The sequence below is a fragment of the Canis lupus genome, chromosome X, assembly GCF_011100685.1.
Source record: "Canis lupus familiaris isolate Mischka breed German Shepherd chromosome X, alternate assembly UU_Cfam_GSD_1.0, whole genome shotgun sequence".
Lineage (NCBI taxonomy): Eukaryota > Metazoa > Chordata > Mammalia > Carnivora > Canidae > Canis > Canis lupus.
In genome coordinates this window covers 60,402,497-60,421,596 of record NC_049260.1, presented here as the reverse complement: position 1 = coordinate 60,421,596, position 19,100 = coordinate 60,402,497, and the positions used below count along the sequence as shown (strand labels likewise).

At 37.6% G+C, this 19,100-nt stretch overlaps 1 protein-coding gene across 12 annotated transcripts in view; it reads right to left on the bottom strand.

The window, feature by feature from the left end:
• Positions 1 to 19,100, bottom strand: part of ATP7A (ATPase copper transporting alpha) — a 153,161-nt gene that overhangs the window by 77,868 nt on the left and 56,193 nt on the right. For 11 of the 12 annotated variants that reach the window (XM_038587767.1, XM_038587768.1, XM_038587769.1 and 8 more), the window contains one exon: positions 443 to 932. In XM_038587767.1, the coding sequence (XP_038443695.1) occupies positions 443 to 932 (490 nt within the window). Of the gene's footprint in view, positions 1 to 442; positions 933 to 2,088; positions 2,167 to 19,100 lie in introns of all 12 variants that reach the window. The other variant, XM_038587775.1, reaches the window with a different exon arrangement.

Below are 19,100 nucleotides of genomic sequence, written 5' to 3'. Positions count from 1 at the left end.
AGGGATGCCTGGGTGGCTCAGTGGTTTAGTGCCTGCCCAGGGCGTGATCCTTGGAGTCCCGGAATCAAGTCCCATGTTGGGCTCCCTACATGGAGCCTGCTTCTCCCTCTGCCTGTGTCTCTGCCTCTCTCTCTCTCTCTCTCTCTCTCTCTCTCTCATGAATAAATAAATAAAATCTTTAAAAAAAAACCTGAACTCCATGAACTGCCACTCAAGCTACCTTTTTTACTTGTTTAATACTCATGTAATTTTTCATTATAATCATTAACTTTACCCACATCAACCCTGTGAATACCCACATTGTACCCAGACTTCAATGAAACAGTAAGTATTCTAGTCCACTGGGGCCAAAATCCATGCTTAGGTAAAGTAAAAACCTCAAAGACCAAAACAGAAAACTAAGCTCACAAGACAATTAAAAAAATAACACAAGATATATTACCTTTAATTCGCTGAACACCTTGCAGCTTCCCAATTTTTCCTTCAATGGTGCTGGTGCATGAATGGCAGGTCATCCCTTCAATTTTCATCTTCAGCATGACTTCACCTGCTTGAGCCATACTGTAATCTTCACAGGTTCCTGATTTTTTCTCCAGAGTTCTAATATCTAAACTGAGATCTGGAAGCAGCTCTATTATCTGATTGGCATTCACTATAGAAGGGATTAATGTCACCACTATAGTTCTTTGCTGAGGGGAAATTTTAATGTCTGTCACACCCTTGGTCTTGAGCAATGTGTTTTGGATATGATCCCATGGCAGAGCCAGTGAACCAGCAACAGTCAGAAACACAGTATCAGTTAAAACAGGGAGAGGATTAGGATTGTGGAGAACAGCATCAAAGCCCATGTCATCAATAGCTTCCAGTAGGGTCTTTGGAGTCTGTAGTTTAGGGTCATAAATAATAGTTGCATTTTTTTCTTCCAGTGAAACCTTTTGGAAGAAAATTTCAAAAGTCCGTTTAATTACATTTCATGGCCTAGAACTTAAAAAATTGCAATCATCATATCACATTCAAGAAGAATGCAACAAATAATTCAACCTGGGAGTTTCTCTATTAGTTCTCTTCTTTATTATTCTCTTTGGAAAGAAACAGACTACCAGTCAAACAGTACAATGTCTCCTGTACTTATAGGAATGATAAAATTATATGTAGGTGTATGTGACTCAAGTACTAATTGTGCACTTGAAATATACACATCGACAAACACACCCTAGAATTTCACAACAGAGTATAAACTCCTTCTTACTATCTCCTTTCACAAATTATTCCAATACTTTACACTCTACCAATTCAAAAGATAATAAAAAAACAGGATCAGTTGCAGAAAATAAAAGGTGATATGAAGTTTAAATTTTAAGATGTTCAATTAAGATAACTTTGGAAGAAAAGATATAAACATGCTAGTTTATGATTAAAGGTAGTACTGTAAGATTTTGTAGCATATATTCCTATAACTTTCTAAGTTACTACAGCCTAATATTACTTTTATTCAAAATAAGAACGTGTTTATTGTTTTGCCTGATTCAATGATAAAAACAATGACTGGATTCCTAAAGCTGAGCTACTATATAATTTTACTACTACCATGACTGCATTGTATATATTTGGCTGACAGCTTACAAAAGTTAATGATACAGTCATACACACAAACACATATGTACAAACACACAACTACTGGGCTGGGAGTCAGAAGATTTGAGTTCCATAAAAAATTCTCCACTTCGGGCACCTGGGTGGCTCAGTTGGTAGAGCATCTGCCTTTGGCTCAGGTCATGATCACAGGGTCCTGGGATCGAGCCCCATGTCAGGCTCCCTGCTCAGTGGGGAGTCTGCTTCACCCTCTCCCTCTGCCTCTCCTCCTGCTTGTGCTCTCTCTCACTCTCTGACTCCCTCAAATAAATAAATAAAAATCTTTTTAAAAATTCTCCACTTATTAGCCAACCACACTCATTAATTCTGACATCTGAAAAATGGGGAAATATGCCCTATAGTCTTCTAGGGTTGTTATAAGGATCATATGAGTAAATAAAAAGTAGTTCTTTGCAGCAGTGAGTTAAAGGTAAACACTGAACAACTAATATTTACCGAGCACTTATTATATGTGCCAGGAATCAGGATTCTCAAGACACAAAGCTGAGCGTGACACAGTCACAGGGAACAAAACTAGAAAAGAAAATACAGAAAACAGACATGTATTCATCCCGGGAATATGGTTCAGAAAAGGCTCCTTAGGGGAGCCTTTTATTATCTCCCTTAGGGGAGATAATATCTTCATGTAAAAGGACAAACAGAAATCAGCAAGGATGCATGAGGGAGGAATTCTAGACAAATGGAAAAAGTAGATAAAGATCATAAGCAAAAGAATTAGGCAACTAATTTATTATGGGGCCCCTTTTCTGCCAATAATGGTTTGTAATAGGGAGCTATGAAAAAGTTAAACAAGGGAATGACATGATTGTTTTAGCATTTTAGAGAAGAATCATTTTGGAGACACTATAGAAGATGTGTGTGGGTGGAATGGAGTGACAGGATGGAAGATCAGTTAAGAGACTACTGCAATTGTAATACTGATACAGAGAAGATAGATATTAAGGCATGAACACTGGGGACAAAGAAAAAGGGGGCATTTCCAACATATATTTGGTGCATTTGCAAGGGCAAGAACTAGTAAGGAGATTATAGAGAATAAAGGAGATGATTACGATGACTTATATGTTTATGGTTTGGGCCAATAGATGGTGTTGTCATTAACTATTATGAGAGAGAGAGGAGGAAAACTGGAGGAAGTTAAAAGTGGAGGGAAAAGAAAGATGACAAATTTAGTTTTGGATTCATTGATTTTGAGAGGCAAGAGGGTATTAATGTTCTAAAAGCAGTCAAAATATGGGCATTATTATTATTAATACTATCATTTTGGATTCCTGGTGAAAACCTTTGTTCTATAAATAAAAGCAACCCCAAAATATAATTAAAAGTAATTAAGAGTCAGGGCGCCTGGGTGGCTCAGTCAGTTAAGTGTCCGACTCTTGATCTTGGCTTGGGTCTTCATCTCAGGATCATGAGTTGAAGCCCCGTATTAGGCTCCATGCTGGGTGTGGAGTCTACTTTTTTAAAAAAAAGTAACTGAGAGTAGGAAATCTCACTTTAAACTCAAAAATAGGGATGCCTGGGTGGCTCAGTGGTTGAGCATCTGCCTTTGGCTCAGGCTGTGATCCCAGGGTCCAGGGATCAAGTCCCGCATCAGGCTCCCTGCAGTACCACAACAGTCTGCCTATGTCTCTGCTTCTCTCTCTGTGTCTCATGAATAAATACATAAATAAAAATGTAAACATTCAGGGGCACCTGGGTAGCTCAGTTGGTTAAGCACCTGCCTTTTGCTCAGGTCATGATCTCAGGGTCCTGGGATTGAGCCCCAAGTTGGGCTTCCTGCTCAGCGGGAAGTCTGCTTTTCCCTCTCCCTTTACCCCTCCTCCCAACTCATGCCTGCTCTCTCTCTCTCTCTCAAATAAATAAAGTCTTTAAAAAAAATTTAAACATTTGGGACACCTGGGTGGCTGAGCGGTTGGGCATCTGCCTTTGGCTCGGGATGTGATCCCGGAACAAGATCAAGTCCCACATCAGGCTCCTACATGGAGCCTGCTTTTCCTCCCTCTGCCTGTGTCTCTGCCTCTCTGTGTCTCTCATGAATAAATAAATAAAATCTTTAAAAAATTTAAACTTTCAAGCTAAGGAAGAAGATGGTGAACAGATGAGGGGTAGGGAAGGAGGGGCAGCACAGGGGACTATAGTGTCATGGTTGTGGTGATAGTTAAATGAATCTATGTACATGTGTTAAAATTCACCCAACTAAAAAAAAAATAATAGAACTGTATACCAAAGAAGTCAATTTTACTGTATGAATGGTTTTAAACAAAAAAATTAAGATTAAAAAACTCATTAGTTGTATTAGCTAAATTTCAAGTGTTCAATGGCCAATGTAGCTAAGTGGCTGCCATATGGTACTGGGTCTATATAGAACGTTTCCATCATTGCAGTACATTGCATTGGACCATACTGCTTCAGGCTCTAGTGTATTTTATGATAAAGTACCAAACTTTTTTAAAAGGGTGGGAATTTTTCTCTTTATGTTTAAATACACATTATATGGTATTTTTTAAGATTTTATTTATTTATTCATGAGAGAGAGAGAGGGAGAAAGAGAAAGAGAGGCAGAGACACAAGCAGGCTCCATGGAGGGAGCCCAATGTGGGACTCAATCCCGGGACTCCAGGATAATGCCCTGGGCCAAAGGCAGGCGCTAAACCGCTGAGCCACCCAGGAAACCCTATATCATATCTTTTTAAAAAGATCTGGTTTCGAATAATTTCCACCCCCTCAAAAAATGCTAATTTACCAACATGCCCAATGAGAAACTATTCTTAAAACTGACTATATAAGCAAACCCACTTTCTCACTACATGGTTTGCTGTAATTTCTACTGCATTAGCTTATATTCTAATTATAATAGGCATAAGGAGATAAGGAAACTAAGTATATAAAATACTTTATTAAAAAGTTATATTACCTTATGTTGTTTTCATGCTGTAGACTAAAAACATTTCCTCATTTAGTAACTTCTATTTGTGTGTTTTAAAGCTGGCCAACCACCCTTAGCACAAACAAAAATGTTCCCCTTTTGAGTAACGTCACTTAACTTTTCCTCTGAATGTTAGATATCTAAAGGTATCTAAGAGTTAGATATCAAAAAGTCATATAAGAGTTAGATATCAAAAAGACTTTTCAAGCCTAAAGTCTCAAAGGAAACAAAAACAAGCAGCACCTCTGTTTCTTTTAAGAGGAAATTCATATAGTGATTATCACAATACTGTTCTAGATACCAAATCCTTAGGCAGGAAGCTTAAAATAACATTTATTTATTCAACAAATATTTACTAGGTGCTTATTATGTGCCTGGCACTGTGCTAGCTGCTAGGATACAATGGTGAGCCCGGAAACTGCTGGTAGCAATATGATTCTGGGTCAGCTTAACCCTTTCACATTAACCCTACCAACAATTATCACCTCCACCTATTCACCACGTTATTCCAAAGTTTCATCAGCCTGTCTTGTTCTCTCAATCTTTCATTAAGAGCCAATGCTGTTAATCACACTAATAGGAATTTACCCCAAATATACAAATGTAGTGATCCAAAGGGGCACCTGCACCCCAATGTTTATAGCAGCAATGTCCACAATAGCCAAACTTTGGAAAGAACGGAGATGTCCATTAACAGATGAGTGGAAAAAAAAACAGATGAGTGGATAAAGATGTGACATATATACACACATACAATGGAGTATTACTCAACCATCAGAAAGGATAAGATCTTACCACTTACATCAACATGGATGGAACTGAGTATTATGCTGAGAAATTAAATAAGTCAATCAGAGAAAGACAATTATATAGTTTCTCTCATATGAAGAATATAAGAAACAGTGCAGAGGATGATAGGGAAAGGAAGGGAAAAACGGAATGGAAAGAAATCAGACAGGGAGACAAACCATGAGACTCTTAACTATGGGAAAGAAATTGAAGGTTGCTGGAGGGGAGGTCACTGGGGAGATGGGGTAACTGGGTGATGGGCATTAAGGAGGGCATGTGATGTGATAAGCACTGGGTGTTATATGCAACTGATGAATACTGAACTCTATATCTGAAACTAATGATGTTCTATATGTTGGCTAACTGAATTTAAATAAAACAAAAAAAGAACCAATGCTGTTTTTTCTATTTTCATAAGAACTATTCTTCCATTAAATCAACAGTTCCTCTAAAAATAAACATGTAACAGGCTACAAATTATGAATGTGACTTGTAGGAAGGACAAAAAGAGGAAGACTATTCGCTGTATTTAGATGAAGGCAGAAGTGGAAGAGAAGAAAAGAAAAGAAATCAAAAATACTCTGTGGCCTCATAGCATTAACAGTGGAGTAAAGGGGTGCTAAATGCCCACAGGAATTGTAAAGATCCATTATTTTAATGAGTATGGTATTCTTTACTGAAATGTTTAAAACATGAAATTCAAGCACAGTATACTTTATCTGCATGTGATTTCTATATAATTTGCTCTCAAGTAGGATGAAAGCTAGAACTTTGGACAAGTTACCCTAACTTAAAGGACTTCATTTTCCTAAGAGACCAGTTTAAAGTTTACTTTCTTACATTTTCATAACAACTCAACATAAAAGTAATCAGAGGTTTTTCAGACCTTGAAAGGATTCGGTCATTTTATATAGACCAAAGTCATTAAAGTGAAATGATTCATCAGTTATCTTGAATTTCTAATATATTTGATTCACCAACCACAAATAGTTTTGACTCAACTAAAAACTATTTAAAATACATAGGAGACACTGGTCATGCATGGTGTCCTCCATCATGAGTCCCCGTAGTGTGGCCTGACATATCCATAGCCCTGAGGGGAAACTTCTTCTGCCCTGCCCCAAGCCTGGCTCCCCATGGGCTCCGCGATTGCCCACCACCTCCCCACCTCACAGAAGCAGGTTATACAGACTCCTCTCCTCTCATGACCATTTGCAACTCTTCACCAGGGGTCTTCAGCTGACAGTAATGAAACCTGAAGGCCCATGCAAGAAAGGGTAACATTTTTATTTTGAAAGTGAGGTTTCCACCATTTGCTTCGACGTGGATGAAACTGGAGGGTTTTATGCTGAGTGAAGTAAGTCAATCAGAGAAGGACAAACATTATATGGTTTCACTCATATGGGAAATATAAAAAATAGTGAAAAGGATTATAGGGGAAAGGAGAGAAAATGAGTGGGAAAAATTAGAGAGGGCGACAAAACATGAAAGACTCCTAACTCTGGGAAATGAACAAGGGGTAGTGGAAGGGGAGGTGGGCGGGGGGATGGGGTGACTGGGTGACAGGGAATGGGGGGGTACTTGGCGGGATGTGCATTGGGTGTTATACTATATGTGGCAAATCGAACTCCAATAAATAAATAAATGAATAAATAAAACATAGGAGACACTGGGTGTTCTGTATGTTGGCAAATTTAATTTAAATAAAATATTTAAAAATGAATGAATGAATAAATAAACATAAAATATATAGGAGGAACCTGATATAAATTACACATTTTATAATACAAATTCTATTATTATTTGTTGAAAACAATAATATTAATCAAGCGATACTCTACTTTGATGCTTCAATACAGAGTACTGAAAACTAAAAGTCATTAATATAAACTGTTCAGTACTAGCACAAAAATAGACACAAAGATCAATGGAACAGAATAGAAAACCCATAAATAAACCTATGCTTATATGGTCACTGAGTCTATGACAAAGGAGGCAAGAATATACAATGAGAAAGAGACAGTCTCTTCAATAAATGGTGCCAGGAAAACTGGACAACAGCATATAAAAGAATGAAACTGGATCACTTTCTAACACCATACAGAAAAATAAGCTCAAAATGGATTAAAGACCTAAATGTGTGACCTGAAATCATAAAAATCTTAGAAAAGAACACAGGCAGTAATTTCTCTGACATCAGCCATTGCAACATTTTTCTAGATATGTCTCATAAGGCAAGGGAAAGAAAAGCGAAAATCAACTATTGGGATTACACCAGAATGAGAAGCTTTTACATAGCAAAGGAAATAAACCAACAAAACAGAAAGGCAACCTACCAAACGGGAGAAGATCTTTGCAGATAATATATCCAATAAAGGGTTAGGATGCAAAATATATAAAGAACTTATCAAACTCAACACCAAAAAAAAAAAAATCCAAATGAAAAATGGGCAGAAGACATGAATAGACATTTTTCCAAAGAAGACATACAAATGGCCAATAGACACATGAAACGATGCTTCAAGATCAGTGATCATCAGAAAAATGCAAATCAAAACTACAGTGAGATATCACCTTACACCTGTCAGAATGGCTAAAATCAATAATACAAGAAACAACAGCTGTTGGCGAGGATGTGGAGAAAGGGGAAATCTCCTGTATTGTTGGTGGGAATCCAAACTGGTGCAGCCACTCAGAAAAATAGTACAGAGATTCCTCAAAAAGTTAAAAATAGAATTACCCTATGACCCAGCAATTGCACTAAGTATTTACCCAAACAATACAAAAATATTAATTCAAAGGGATTCATGTACCCTGATGCTTACAGCAGCATAATCTGTACTAACTAAATTACAGAAATAGCCAAAGTGTCCACTATCTGATGAATAGATAAAAAAAATATGGAACAATGGAATTATCACTCAGCCATAAAAAATGAAATCTTGCCATTTACAACAATATGGATGGAGCTAGAGAGTATTATGCTAAGTGAAATAAGTCAGTCAGAAAATGATAAAAACCATATGATTTTACTCATATGTGGAATTTCAGAAACAAAACAAATGAGCAAAGAGGAAAAAAAGAGACAGAGACAGAGAGAGGGCAGCCCCAGTGGCTCAATGCTTTAGCGCCGCCTTCAGCCCAGGGCCTGATCCTGAAGATCCGGGATCGAGTCCCATGTCGGGCTCCCTGCATGGAGCCTGCTTCTCCCTCTGCCTGTGTCTGTGTCTCTCATGAATAAATAAATAAAGTTTAAAAAAAAAAGAGACAGAGAGAGAGGCAAACCAGGAAACAGAGTCTTAACTATGAAAAATAAACATAATGGCTACCAGAGGGAGGTGGGTGGGAGGATAGTTTACATAGTTGATGATGATTAAGGAGTGGACTTGTTGGGATTAGCACCAAATGTTGTATGGAAGTGCTGAATCACTATATTGTACACCTGAAAGTAATAATACACCGTATGTTAACTAACCAGAATTTACATAAAAAGCAGGAAAAAAAGAATATTGGACAGTACAGATTTCCCATAGAACTCTTCCTTTACAATATCCCCTATTATTGCTTAATGTATTACATTAGGTGTGATACATTTGTTAAAATTGATTAAAGTTTCTATTTTATGAAAAAAATTCAAAAACCAAATTTTATAATTTTTTAAGTTGTAGCATTGTTTTTTCATACACTAATCTGTAAACTGAGTGCATTAGCAAAATTTTCATTGCTAATATATTATCATTTTGTTCAAAAATATAACTAATGCATAGTTATTCATTATGAAATATTTAAATATAAAACCATACAAGGAAATAATGAAACTCTCCATCCATACCATTCCTCCACTGCTAGTTTTTTATATTGAATTTGACCTTTTTTTGAAATTTGGGATAAAGTTCAACTAAATCAGAAACCTAACCCTCTTCGAATAATCGAATAATTGACTCTACATCTTCATGGATGGATGATTATCACCTAGGAATTATATTAAGCAAAATGCCGGTTTTACTCTAATACAGTGTTTGAAAAACACAATGTTCAAAGCTCTATCATTTGTCATAGCAAAAGTTAGCAAATGAAGAAAGTTCCAAATTGAAATAAAGATTCAGCTCTATATGCTGATATGGCACAATCTTTAAGATGTATTTGCTAAGTGAAAAAAGCAGGGCAGCCTCTGTGGCATAGCGGTTTGGCACCTGCCTTCAGCCCAAGGCGTGATCCTGGAGTCCTGGGATCAAGTCTCGCGTTGGGCTCCCTGCATGGAGTCTGCTTCTCCCTCTGCCTGTGTCTCTGCCTCTCTCTCTCTCTCTCTCTGTGTGTGTGTGTGTGTCTCATGAATAAATAAATGAAAATCTTTTAAAAAAGAAAAAGAAAAAAGCAGGGCACAGATAATACATATGGTATATGTGAAAAGTGAAAGAAAATGGAGTCATTTATGTCAAGGGGTTTTAGAATGGAGCCAGAAGGCCATTAAGGAGATGGGCCTTATACATATCCTCACCTGGTGGAACCATGAACTTCTAAACCGGGACAAACAACAAATATTCCAAGGACTCTCCACAAACATCAACAACTTACCATATTAACAGACTTTTGCTTAGTGATAGCCTTAGCAATCAATTATGTTTAGCTAAAATAAGTTTTCTGCCACCAATACCAATCAAAATTCTTTGTAAACAATGTGTACAAGCATTCCTCTTTGCCTTTAAAAACCACTGACTTGGGCAGCCCTGGTGGCTTGGCGGTTTAGCACAGCCTTCAGTCCAGGGTCTGATCCTGGAGACCCCAGATCGAGTCCCATGTCGGGCTCCCTGCATGGAGCCTGCTTCTCCTTCTGCCTGTGTCTCTGCCTCTCTCTCTCTCTCTCTCTCTCTCTCTCTCTCTGTGTGTGTCTCTAATAAATAAATAAAATCTTTTAAAAAAACTAAAAATAAAAATAAAAAATAAAAAAATAAAAACTACTGACTTTTGTTCCCTAGAGGAACACAATTTGTGTTGCTATCTAAATCTGTGCTTCATGAATTGTAATCCTGAGACCCCAAATAAATGCTTTTATTTTAGTTCTTCCTCTTTTCTCAGTGGACATATGCTTTCATTTATATAAAAGGATATATGTAGATAGATATAGATAGATACACATATATACATATAAACCATTTTACATTCATAATCTATTTCCGGAAGGATACATACATTAGCAAACTAATAACTGGTTTCCATTGGGAGGGGGATTTTACTCTGTGTTACTTTTTCAATTAAAAAAAAAACTGTTGGCAAATCGAACTCCAATAAAAAATATACAAAAATTTAAAAATAATAAAAAAATTAAAAACCTGTTATATCAACTATACTTAAATTTTTAAAAACCAGTTAATTTTAAAGGGGGGCAAGGAATGTATTGGTCCACAGGATGAATTTGGTAACTGCTAGCATCTAGGTGGCCATTTTTTAAAGGATAATCTAAATTAGGTGTATGGACTGCAGCCTTTACCTCAGTAAAGGGAAAAAGCACTCAAAATGTTACCAGTATCAATTTCAAGGACAAAAGTAATTTGGTAATAAGGCATTAATCTTTGGAGTCATCCAGTACTTATATCTAATTAAATTTGTTTTTACATTTCCACTTTCAAAAATGCCAAATGATTCCAGAGAAAGACCTTCATATCATCTGCCCATTTTTACCCTGAACAGACCACTAGAGTGATTAAGTTAAACTTTGGGTTAATCTCTTTAAAGTCTCCAGTCTTCACACTGACAAGACAAACAAGAGTATTATACTCATTTATAAACTTCACAAGATAAGACCATTTCCCAAAATGTATTTAAATGCTGATGCTGCAAAGAGAAATAATCACATTACTTCTACTTATTACAAAATTAGAGACATCTTGACTATTCAGTTCTCCTTGAATTCTGTTAAAGCTCTAATCTGTTCCACTGTAGCATTTTTTCAATAAAACAACCCCACTCAATTTAAGATCACAATTACATTACCTCATATCGGGGTTTTATTCCAAACACAAGAGCTCCTTGATTTAGTTGAAAAAATGTCCTCTTTAAATCTGTTTTCTTTCTTTTTAAAAAGATTTTATTTATTTATTTTAGAGAGAACATAAGTGCATGTTCCCGTGCCCACCAGCCAGGAAAGGAGCAGAGGGGGAGGAAGGGGGGTAGAGGAGAAAAAATTTCAAGCAGACTCCCCACTGAGTGGGAGCCTGAGACAGGGCTCTATCTCATGACCCTGAGATCATGACCTGAGCCAAAATCAAGAGTTGGACGCTTAACCAACTGAGCCACCCAGGTGCCCCATCAAATCTGTCTTCTAAAGTGACTGCACATTAGTCTTAATGGTAATCTCAGCTATAACTATGATCCAGAAATTTTCAACCTTGAGTTCTTAAAAAGTAACCAATAGGGGCACCTGGGGGGGCTCAGTGGTTAAGTGATCCTGGGGTCCTGGGATTGAGTCCCTGTGGGTAGCCTCCATGCTCAGCAGGGAATCTGCTTCTCCCTCTGCCTCTCTCTGCCACTCTGTGTTTCTCATGAATAAAAAATAAATAAAATATTTTAAAAAGTGACCAATATTTATGTATTAACATGTTGAGTTGCATTCTGACTATAAATTATGTTTGCACATGAAAATTTTCTATGTAATGCCTAGAAAGAAGTGAATCCACCTTTTTAAAAAAACTTTTATTTTTTAAAAGATTTTACTTATTTCTTCATGAGAGATACAGAGAGAGGCAGTGACATAGGAGCCTGATGGGGGACTTGATCCCAGGACCCCAGGATCAGAACCTGAGCCAAAGGCAGACACTTAACCACTGAGCCACCCAGGTGCCCCATAAATCCACCGTTTATGGCCTCTGAAATGCAAACATTTTAAGGGCTTTCCTTAAGAAAAATAACACAAAACTATAAATAACAAAATTCAGTACAAAAGTAAATATTTCAAATGAGTAACAAAATCACAAGTTACAAAGTTTAGAAAGCTGCTAAATACCATAAAATCCTGATATACCTATTTTCTTTTCCTATATTTTCATGTATATTCTCCTATTTCATTTCTTTTTTTAAAAAATTATTTATTTGAGAAAGAGAAAAAGAGAGAGCATGAGCTGGGGGAGAGGCAGATGCAGAGGGAGAAGCAGATTCCCTGCTGAGCATGGAGCCCAATGCAAGGCTGCATCCCAGGACCCTGGAATCATGACCTAAGCCAAAGGCTGGCACTTAACCAACTTAGCCACCCAGGCACCCCTCTCCTGCTTCATTTAACAATAACTTTTTAAAGGCATTTTCAAAAAGAGAAAAGAAAGATAATTTAGCTATCCCTGTATGTCAAAATATTTTTTATTAATGATAGCTTAGTAAAGTTCCTTTCAATATCACAACTAGGTATTAATAAATTTTTAGAGCTGTTGTCAAGTTTGGGAAAACTATCAAGTTTCTTTCATATGTGTACTAGAAAAGTTCAGAGAATTTCAGAGAAGTTTACTTGTGTACTGATTAGTATTAAATACTCTTTGAATTGATAACAATCATTTACCATTTTTACACTGGACCCTACATTTTTAAAAGATTTATTTATTTATTTATTTATTTATTTATTTATTTATTTATTTATTTATTTTTTATGAGAGAGAGAGAGAAAGAGAAAGAGAGAGGCAGAGACATAGGCAGAGGGAGAAGCAGGCTCCATGCAGGAAGCCTGATGTGGGATTCGATCCCAGGACTCCAGGATCACACCTTGGGCCAAAGGCAGACGCTAAACCGCTAAGCCACCCAGGTGTCCCGGCCCTACATTTCTGTGTCATGATACTGAGTGAGTTGGTAATATGGGTGGTAGGAGCATTATTGGAAGACATTCCTACATTAGAATTCCTAGCAAAAATTTCACGATACACAGAAGTGACTACCACATTTGGCCAAATATTCTACTAATCCCAAACCAAACATCCCCATCTCAACCTTTCCTTAGTCAGATCCCCAAAATACCCATGGCAAATCTAATATCACTCAACACAAAGGGAAAGTCTAACAGAGGACAAGTTTAAGTGGAAATAGACAATGGACTTAAATGCTTGTGCTTAAAATATTTTACTTTTGCAAAAACACATAACCATGTGAACAAACTGCTAAGACTCCCTCCAGAGTCTCAGAAGGGGTCAATACAAGTGAAAGGCTATGAAACTTAAACTTCACAATAAATCTGTCTCTTGGCCTAGAATACTAGGCATTTAGTAAAATATTTTTAAAGGAAAGAAAAAAGAAGAAAGGTTACTAATAATATATACTATATCATCTGGGCTTTTGACTGAAGGAGGAGAGGCAGAGCTAGGAAAAAAAGGTTTGTGTCTTTTTATTTTCAGCAAATTATGAATGTGCCCTGGAAAGTATAGCTTATCTATCACTGGACTCCATATAAATCACTGTTGATAACACAAAGTGCTTTCATATTATATTACTGCTACTTTTCCAAGTTAATCCAATTCAATTGTATTTTTCTGACCTTAAACAGACTTTATTAAGTACAGGGGAATTCTAGGAAGATGCAGGAAAAATAGCAGTCTTAAATATGAATGGGGTGCAACAGACTTTTTTGGAAAATCTATATAGGAATGTACTTGCAAATGTCAAGCAGAATCCCTTCCTTTAGGGATCCCTGGGTGGCGCAGCGGTTTGGCGCCTGCCTTTGGCCCAGGGCACGATCCCGGAGACCCGGGATCGAATCCCACATCGGGTTCCCAGTGCATGGAGCCTGCTTCTCCTTCTGCCTGTGTCTCTGCCTCTCTCTCTCTGTGACTATCATAAATAAATAAAAATTAAAAAAAAAGAATCCCTTCCTTTAGTTATACATGAATATGTGGGAAAAACATATTAATCTAAAATAGTTGGCCATGCAAAGAGTTGGAGATTCTAGAAAATACACTAGCTGTTAGTGGACAATAAGCACCTAAGTCATCTGAAAAAAAATTATGTGAACTAGTTTTTGGATGGTTAAAATAGCTTTACTGCAGTTAGCACAGACAATTAGTTAGATTCAGCTTCTATTTTGGCCCTCCAAGATCAGCTACCTTGGATCAAGTAGAGGAGGTTTAACTGCTTTCATTTGAAGATAAATCAAATGTAGGTGTCATACTTATTACTCAATGAAATTAAACAACTAATTTTTAAAGATATGGGACTGAAGGGTGCAGAGCTACTTTTATCATCATTTTTTCTAATCAACAAACTGGAAAATATCCATCTAATTGTTGGATAGTTACGATCAGTGAAAAAATTACAAAATGTAATTGGGTAAAATCAATGTAGATGGGTAAAACTTAATGTTTTAGATTAATTAAAAGGCAAAGCTCTCATAAGTATCTAGCTGATCTGGGGATACATCAGATATTCTAGTCCAAATTTAATGACTCATGTACTTAAAAATATAATGATCTTCTGATTATTAGAAGAATCCATTGATCTCTGAATTTAAATGTTGTGCTAAATCTGATTGTGCTAGGGCAGCTCAGGTGGCTCAGCAGTTTAGCGCCGCCTTCAGCCCACGGCCTGATCCTGGAGACCCAGGATTGATCCCATGTCAGACTCCCTGCATGGAGCCTGCTTCCCCTCTGCCTGTGTCTCTGCCTCTCTCTCTCTCTCTCTTTCTCTCTGTGTGTGTCTCTCATGAATGAATGAATAAAATCTTTTTAAAAATCTGTGCTAAATGCAGCTGGACAAAATTCCTTTTAAAATATTAATATATACTCTGGGTAGTGTGTCTAAAAATGTACCTTTTGTATGTAGATCTGAACTACTCATAGGAAAACCACTTTAAGATTGATGCAATTGATCAAATTTCAAGGTTGCATTAATTTCCACCATCACTGTAACAAATATTGTATAAAAGCAAAATTATAGAAAACCTCCAGTAAATAGAACCACCACCAATACAAAGTTGTTTAATGATGTGAAAAACTCAAATAACACATTGAAATAATCAGTACATTACACAAATGAGGAAACAACTCAGTTAAAATGACATATCTGGGGATTGACTCATTAAGCTGCGATTGTGAAATAAGTTCAAGAGGCAGTAATTCATAGTATAATATTTAAGATAAAGCAGCCATATGTTACTGTCATGATAGTAGAAATTCCTAAACTTCTGGCAAGAAAGCAATATTGTTTCATTCCTTTGGACTCTTAGATACAAACTGGAGAGAAACGGGAGAACAGGAAAGGAACCAAACTGAATGAAGCATGAAAGAGTGCTGATATTAGCTACACTCCAAACAGTGCTGAGAATCCTGAAGAGTAACAAGGAAAGAGGCAGGGGTGGGCAGCAAAAAGGTTTGGAAATGGTATTGAGATATACTAGGAAATTCCATGCACTAGTCAGGGACTTCTACCTTAACAAAGTACAACAGGCAGAAAGGCCTATATTAACTCTTAGAAGCATCAGCAAAATACATTACCAAACACAAATGATGAAAATAAACAGCAAGGATTCTCCTGGGGGTAGGTAGAGGGAGGTTCCTTGTACTAGGCTCTCCACTTTTGTGTATGTTTGAAATTTCTCATTAAAAGTTAAGTACTCAAAAAAAATAAAATAAAAAATAAAAAAATAAAAGTTAAGTACTCACACACAAAAAAATAAAGTTAAGTACTCAGGGTGTCTGGATGGCTCAGTTGGTCAAGCATCTGACTCTTGATTTCAGTTAAGGTCATGATTTCAGAGTTGTGAGATTAAGCCCTACATGTGGATCTCTGCTCAGTGGGGAGTATGCCGCCCTCCTCACTCACCCCCACCCTTCCCCTACTTATATACACTCTCTCCCTAAAATAAATAAATATACCTTTAAATAAATAAGTAAAAGTTAAGAACTCAGTTGATGGACATTTGGGTTGCTTCCACAATTTGGCTATTATAGATATTGCTACTATGAACACTGGGGTGCATGTATTCCCCTAAATTAGTATTTTTGTATTTTTTGAGTAAATAGAGATAGTAGTGTAACTGACTAATGAATGGATAAAGATGTGATATATATATACATATTTTATATATATATATATCTCACGTGTGTGTGTGTGTGTGTGTGTGTATACATAGACACACTATGGAATATTACTCGTCACCAAAAAGAATGAAATCTGGCCATTTGCAATGACATGGATGGAGCTAGAATGTATTATGCTAAGTGAAATAACTCAGAGAAAGACAAATACCATATGATTTCACTCATGTGGAATTTAAGAAACAAAACAAATGAGCAAAAGGACAAAAAAAAAAAAGAGAAGTAGAGGCAAACCAAGGAACAAACTCTTAACTACAGAGAACAAACAGATGGTTACTAGAAGGGAGGTGGGTGGGGAATGGGTTAATACTAGATGGAGATTAAGGGATATGTTAGTTGTGATGAGCACCAAGTATTGTATGGAAGTGTTGTATATTGTACAACTGAAATTAATATTACATTGTATATTAACTAACTGGAATTTAAATAAAAACTTTTTTAGGGATACTTGGGGAGCTCAGTGGTTGAGTGTCTGCCTTAGGCTCAGGTCATGATAATCCTGGGGTCCTGGGATCGAGTCCTACATCAGGCTCCCCAAAGGGAGCCTGAGTCTCCTACTGCCTATGTCTCTGCCTCTCTCTCTGTCTCTCATGAATAAATCATAAAATCTTTATTTTTTTAAAGATTTATTTATTTATTTATTTATGATAGACAGAGAGAGAGAGAGAGGCAGAGACACAGGCAGAGGGAGAAGCAGGCTCCATGCCCGGAGCCTGATGTGGGACTCGATCCCGGGACTCCAGGATCGTGCCCTGGGCCAAAGGCAGGTGCCAAACCACTGAGCCACCCAGGAATCCCCCATAAATCATAAAATCTTTAAAAAAAAAACTTTTTTTAAAAAAAGTATGTACTCTGTGACCAAGTAGGCTTTACCATGTGAATGCATGGCTGGTATAACATTTGAAAATGAATCAATGTAATTCACCATATTAATACCCTAAAGAAGAAAAATAATATGGTCATCTCTACATGAAAAAAAGGAACTTGAAAAATTTCACCATCAGGGATCCCTGGGTGGCTCAGCGGTTTGGCGCCTGCCTTTGGCCCAGGACGTGATCCTGGAGTCCCGGGATCGAGTCCCACGTCAGGCTCCGGGCATTGAGCCTGCTTCTCCCTCCTCCTATGTCTCTGCCTCTCTCTCTCTATGTCTATCATAAATAAATAAATAAATCTTTAAAAAAAAAGAAAAATTTCACCATCCATCCATTCATAATTAAAAACAAAAGCTCTTGGGACACCTGGGTGGCTCAGCAGTTGAGCATCTGCCTTCTGCTAAGGTCGTGATCCCTAGATCCGGGATCGAGTCCCACATCAGGCTCCTGCGAAGAGCCTACTTCTCCCTCTGCCTGTGTCTCTGCCTCTCTCTCTTTCTCTGTGTCTCTAATGAATAAATAAATAAATCTTTATAAACAAACAAACAAAAACAAAAAGTTCTCAGAAAACTAGGAATGAAAGAAACTTCCTTAACCTGATATACGGCATCTGCAAAAAACCCTACAACTAACGTAATACTTAACGATGAATGACTGAATGCTTCTCCCCACCCCTGCCATGATCAGGAAAAAGACAAAGATGTTCATTCTTATCACTTTTTTTTTAAAGAAAGGCAGACTGCCAAATGCAGCACCCCGTTTGGATGTAAGGAGTCTTGGAAGCTTGACTATCCTACATTCTTCTATAAATGGACCTTGAGAGCTTGTTTGGAAGTTCAAGCTGGGGAGCACAGCTACTTGTATATCCTTGACCAAAGAACTGTCTTCCTTTATCAGGGAAGGTCATACTCTTCAACCAAGCATGCAGCTTTGGGAAGGATGCACATGGAGTAGTGAGGCAGGAAGGTGATACCCGCCTAGCCAGCCAGATCAGCTGAATCAACCTTTGCAGTCAATGGGGTGACAGATGTTGCAGCCCGATCACCCTCACATTCCATTCTTACCACTTCTATTCAAAATTGTAATGGAGGGATCCCTGGGTGGTGCAGCAGTTTGGCGCCTGCCTTTGGCCCAGGGCGTGATCCTGGAGACCCGGGATCGAATCCCACATCGGGCTCCCGGTGCATGGAGCCTGCTTCTCCCTCTGCCTGTGTCTCTGCCGCCCCCCCCCCTCTCTGTGACTATCATAAATAAATAAAAATTAAAAAAAAAAAACTCAAATGTTCCTTCACCTTAAAAAAAAAAAAAAAATTGTAATGGAGGGCAGCCCGGTGGCTCGTCGGTTTAGTGCAGCCTTCGGCCCAGGGCGTGATCCTGGAGACCTGGGATAGAGTCCCATGTCAGGCTCCCTGTATGGAGCCGGCTTCTCCCTCTGCCTGTGTCTCTGCCTTTCTCTCTATGTGTTTCTCATGAATAAATAAATAAATAAAATCTTAACAAAATTGTAATGGAGATTCTATCCAGTTCAATAAAGCAAGAAAAAGAAGTCATACAGACTAGAAGAAAATAAAATTCTTTATGCCCTGATGACATAATTACTTATGTAGAAAAATCCCAAGGAATCTACAAAAAAGCTAATTATTATGACAATTTAGCAAAGTTCAGAATACAAAGTCACCATACAAAAATGAATTGCAGGGAACCCTGGGTGGCGCAGCAGTTTAGCGCCTGCGTTTGGCCCAGGGCGGGATCCTAGAGACCCGGGATCGAATCCCACGTCAGGCTCCCGGTGCATGGAGC